The following is a 5,529-nucleotide window of genomic DNA, read 5'->3' as shown; positions in this document are numbered from 1 at the left end:
AATGGTAACCCATTCAAGGATTGCTTTCAAGGTAGTAAAACATTTCCAGGCAGTTTATCAGATTAGTTGTCCATACGATCCTGGGTTTAATTATCTTCGAATTATGGCATGAGATCAGAGTCTTATGACTGACTTATAATATATTAAGGTATTATGGAATATGTTCTCAGTATATATCAATATCTTCATGTCATTCAGATGTCATAGTACAGTAGTGATGTGGAAATTAGATCTAGACTGATTATCAAGTTATTATATAGAGATATATAAATGTATATAGTATAGATATTTCCTAGTATATATGGGAATTATATATTTAATATATAATNGAATTTCCTAATAACTAGGTTATTCTTGAAAGACTTTGTTTACTATTACCTTTGTAAGAATAAGAATCTCTTAACTGATTATCAAAAAGTATATCACTTTTATTTAATCTTCTTAGAGCATTTTTAACAAGGGGGGACTTCATAAGTAGATTTTTGGAAGTCTTTTTGTTATCTAGAAGTATAGGATTTAAATTTGGAGCTTTATCGAGATGAATTTGTTTTCTTTTGGTTTGTATTTCTTTAAGAAGAAGCATTCTTTCATCTTTTTCAAAATCATCCATGTAATTATATCTTGTATTACTAGGATTAATAAGCTTTTCTCTATCTTGAGGAGTATTAACTTCTTTTTTTGGTTGATTATGATGATTATGATTTGGAAACATAAAGCTACTTCTAGATTGACTTTTATTGAATATAAGTGATTTTTCATCAAAATCATTAATTTGATTAGAATTCTTCTGATTCATTTGAATGATGTTCATTTCTCTTTTAAGATTATGATTGAAGCTTTGGTGTTCTATCCAACTTTCCTTTTCTCTTCTTTGAATTAAATCTTGATTAGTCAAAGCTAAAAGATCTAAATGGCCTTTATGAGTATATTTGGATTGAAATTGAGTGATATTTGGTAACTTTTTACAGACTAATAAATCTTTATTACTTTCATAATCTCCAATATGAGGAAAATCATTCATATTTAAGGTACCTGGAGGATTATTAATAGTTGACTTAATACTTTCATGATCATCTTTATTTTTATTCATATAATCTAGATCTGGATAATAATCTCGGCAAATTATTCGACTAAGGTTATTTTCATACTTGGTTTGATCAAGCTGTTTTTTTCTATTCGTTTTTATCTGATAAGGATTCTCTAATTCAGTTGCTCTTCTTAATCTTTCTAAAACATCACCTTGTATTTTCTGAAGCGCTCTTTCATTAGTATTATATTTTCGAATAGACTTTCTTAACGCCAGTTCTTCATCTTTACTCATTAATTAAACTTTGTTATATACAGAATGATGTTTATATTTATATATATATATATATATGAATATATACACATTAATGTTTTTATAAATTTTTTTTGTATTTTCAAATTTTTTTTCGATCTAATTAATATACTTGCTAAAAAAAATTCGGGAATTTCCCGCCAAAGCGTGGAAAAAATCCGGTACCTGTGATTTTCAGTGCATCATTAGGTAGGAAGAGAGGACAAAAAGAATTAAACAGTATAATATAAGAATAGAATTTGTATAAAAACATTAAAATAAACTACAAGAAAAATAATAATACCTATATAGGAAAGTTAATTGATCAGAGAGTTTATTATTAATGATTAGTTTTGTTTATTTCAATAGAGTTTTCCTTTCAATCAAGAATATATGATGTTATTCCTTCTAGGGAGCTGAGTTAAATGCACACAGCTTCTAAACTAGTTGTGACCTCTGCAATTTTCAAAGGATTAATAGAAAAATAATAAAAATAAGAGTATCAGTATTGGAGTAGTAACACAATAATGATGTTAATGAATATTGCAAATAAATCCATGTTATTATTATTATTATCACAGTATCAAGATGTTAAGAAAAGTTAGTAATCCCTGAATTATGGCATTTATCTTCATTAATATCATTATGAATTAATAAACAACATTGTATTTTTTTTTGTTTTTGCTTTCGTTTTTCTTTATCTCTCTATTAAATCCTTTACTTCCTGTTTGATTGTTTCTTTTTTTGTTGTCTAGCCTTAGCTTCAGACAAAGCAGCCTTTTGAGCAGCACCAGAATTGCTTTGGTTTTGAGCTCTCTTTTGTTTAATATCATCCAAAGACAATCCTTCAATTGCTTTATGAAGTCTAACAGTCTTTTTGTTTCTTCTCTTTGAAGTTGCTCCTTGATTGGTCAACTTCTTGTTCATTCTTCTCCATCCAACTGACCATTTAAGTTTAACTGGTCTAATTTTTTGGTGGAACAAAGATGCACATTTTTGGTTTAAAAATGTGGAGACTCTTCCATCTCTAGCAACAAACTTTCTTCCTCTTCCTGGGTATATACGGTATTCACTGTAAGAACAGAGATCCGTCTTGATTGTGGTTTTGACGGTAGACATCCTTCAAATTTTTAATTTACTCCTTTTTTTTTTGTTTTTTCTTCTCCCTGAATTTTTTCTTGATTAGGAAAAAATTTTGTAATTTTTCCTGTCTTGGAAATTTATTTTACCTTTTTTTTCCTTCCTTAATTATTTATATTTATATTTTAATATTAATAATAATTAATCATTTATATATTTGATTAATACCGCCCCAAAAATTGACAATTAATTACTTATGAATACTAGACCAAATATTATTTTACAATTTGCTATTTTTACTTAGACGCCATTTACTTTAGCTATAAAAATAATTAATTCATTTTCTCTTATTTATTCCTTTATTAATGTTTGATAATTTTTTTAATTACTTTAAATTTTCTAATTCGCATAAGCCCGCCCTGCAGTGCCGCCGTCTCGAGACGAGACATTTTATGGACAATAACGCGAGAAAAAAGTGGGAAAAAAAGTAATGAAAAAAAAAATGGGAAAATAGAGAAGAAATATTGCATGCAAAATCTAATATTTATTTATTTTAAAATATAAAATTTAATATGAAAAATGATTTTACTACTGGCAATATACAATGATGATTATAATATTTCATGTTTATTTCTAAATTTTTCTAATTTTGTCTATTCTTTTTATTACTATTCTTATCTTTAATATAACCTCTTCTTGATACATATTCAGGTAAAAGTGCTTTATAACCATCATTTGAGCCTACATGATGTACTTCTATATTATTAAAGTGATTGTCTTGAGAATTTGTAGTAAGCGGCTCACTATTTTCCAGTTCTTCAGGTGATATTTCAGAATTTTCAATTATGTTACCAGAAATAATTCTTTGTTTTGAAATAATTTGATGAAGAGGTTTCTTTTCACCCTCTACATGAATTAACCTTCCTGCTCTATGTACTGCTTTTCCCTTATTACCTTTACTTCCAATTCCTGCTCTATTTCCACTTGAAGATGATCTACTTGTTAATTCGTATGTTCTAGATGCTGATCTTGTACAATGTGTTCTAATATGAGATAATCTTTCAATATAGTTACCTTTAATTGAAATATTGTAATTTTCTACATTTTTTTCATTTGAGAAAAAGTTTACGCATCTTCTTATCATTGTTTCTTTATTAAATATATCCTTAAATCCTTTATCTCCATACTCAGACGGCCTATCTTTTGGGAGATTTAACAATACATAGCTCTTAAAAGTTCGAATATTCAACCATTCAGAGTCTAATTTTCCGTAATTTCTTTCCATATTTTTGCCTAATACTTTTGAAGCTTTATTTTGATCATTTATTTTCTTAAACCTTAATATTTCATTATTACCTACTTTATCCCACCTTGTATCTAATCTCGCCAAAATCTTTCCTGAGCCTTTACTACCATGAATTATATTGTCTTCGTTCCTACCAACTCTTCCAGATAACATTGGTATTGAAACTTTCCCCAATGCTATAGTATTCCTCTCTTCAGCTGGTAGTTCTTTTCTAATTCTAATCTTTTCCAATATTTCATTATTACCTATTTGATTATTTAATAGCAAATCTCTCTCCTCTGTTTCTTTTTGTAACTTTAATAATGCTTGATCTGTGATTTCTCTCTTTTTTTCTTTTGTTGTTAAATGAGCAATTGAAGGAAGTACCTGATTTACTATTCCATCTACTATTGAACTAATCCTCATATTATCCTTTTCTCTCATAACCAACTTTTCATTATCTGTTAGCTCTCTAACTCTTTTTGGTATACCCCTTGAATGTAATCCTTTATTCAACATATCTAATGCATTGTCATCCTTTGAATATGGATCTCCAAATACATTCACTCCTGTTAAATCAAAGTATTCATTATCAGTTCTCTCATCTGCTAAATATCTTATTACTAACTCTCTAATCCAATTATACAAACCTTCTTCAGATGATCTCAATGAATTAATCTTTTGAATCTTTCTCATCGCTTTAATAAAAACCCCTATTATATGACTTGGAGTGTCTATTGGACTGCATACATCCATAATCTCTTTAAGAGCAATAAATTGAATATTACTATCTAATACTGTGCTCATAATACCTCCTGATCTGATAATATTATTACTATCTCCCATTAAACTATTCATACCAGGTAAACCCATTTCACCTTCAAAACCTAAATCTAAACCCATATCCATTAATTTATTTGATCCATTTGTAATATCAAACTTTTCACTTCCTAATGTTGAATACGTTGATAATATTTTATTTTTTAATGCATTAGGTACCGAATTTCTAAGTAAAGTCCAAATTCTCATACATCTTGTTCTTGAATCCAATTTTAATGGATTTCCTATTGGAGTCTCCATATAGTACTCAGATATCATTTCCTCTAATCTTGCTCTTTCAATATTACAATTAAACTTGCCTGTTTCATCTTCCTTACATATATTCTCTGCAGCATCTTTACAAAATTGTGAAGCATTCTTATTAAGTATCTTAATTTTATTTCTCTTATCCAATTCTTCTAAAGCATCACCGCACTGATCTTCAACTTCATCAACGGTCTTACCTCCTTTGTAAATTTTATGACTAACTGTTGGAGGAATACCTGTAATTCTGTAACTTCCTAACTCTTTCAGATCAATATCCATCTGTGTATATATCTGATTCCATTGCCATTTTCTCATTGATTCATTTACACATCCTGAATATGAAAAATCCAAAGACAATACTTTATCAGGCTCTCTTTGTAATGAAATCAAAGTATCTAAAGCATCTTCACAAAAATTCTGTATATATCCTCTCTCACCTTGTCCTTGAGTATTAAAAGATATAAAAGGAGGATTAGTCTTTAACTTCTTTAAAGTTTCAGTACATAATAAAACAAACTCCTGTTCATTATTTGCTCCTGACCAAATTTCTCTAGGAGGTGGACTTCCTATCAAACCAATTATTCTTGGATTTCCTGATTTAATATCTTTAATAGATTGTAAATAAATAGCTCCCCAGGTTGCTTCTATACTTACTGTTGTATCTTTATCAAAAAGTCCTGAAGTCATTAAAAATCCTTGCGGAGAAATCCCTTGTAAATGTCTTTGTATACTCATAAAAGTCTCTTTATCTACCTCTCTT

The 5,529-nt window shown here is 28.4% G+C and overlaps 3 protein-coding genes across 3 annotated transcripts; all 3 read right to left on the bottom strand.

The window, feature by feature from the left end:
• Positions 1-343: 343 nt before the first annotated feature.
• On the bottom strand, positions 344-1,321 carry Chro.40102 (hypothetical protein). Its single annotated transcript, XM_660523.1, has 1 exon — positions 344-1,321. One exon carries the CDS (start codon positions 1,319-1,321, stop codon positions 344-346), a length of 978 nt encoding a protein of 325 aa, XP_665615.1.
• Positions 1,322-2,035: 714 nt separating this feature from the next.
• Positions 2,036-2,437, bottom strand: Chro.40103 (ribosomal protein L24e). Its single annotated transcript, XM_660522.1, has 1 exon — positions 2,036-2,437. One exon carries the CDS (start codon positions 2,435-2,437, stop codon positions 2,036-2,038), a length of 402 nt encoding a protein of 133 aa, XP_665614.1.
• Positions 2,438-3,041: 604 nt separating this feature from the next.
• Chro.40104 (hypothetical protein) lies at positions 3,042-5,504 on the bottom strand. The annotated part of the gene is made up of 1 exon (XM_660521.1): positions 3,042-5,504. One exon carries the CDS (start codon positions 5,502-5,504, stop codon positions 3,042-3,044), a length of 2,463 nt encoding a protein of 820 aa, XP_665613.1.
• Positions 5,505-5,529: the final 25 nt, after the last annotated feature.

Source organism: Cryptosporidium hominis, assembly GCF_000006425.1.
Source record: "Cryptosporidium hominis TU502 chromosome 4 CHRO014044, whole genome shotgun sequence".
In the NCBI taxonomy this organism is placed as follows: Eukaryota; Apicomplexa; class Conoidasida; order Eucoccidiorida; family Cryptosporidiidae; genus Cryptosporidium; species Cryptosporidium hominis.
Note: the sequence above shows the minus strand (reverse complement) of the source record. Positions and strands in the feature narration are given on the sequence as shown.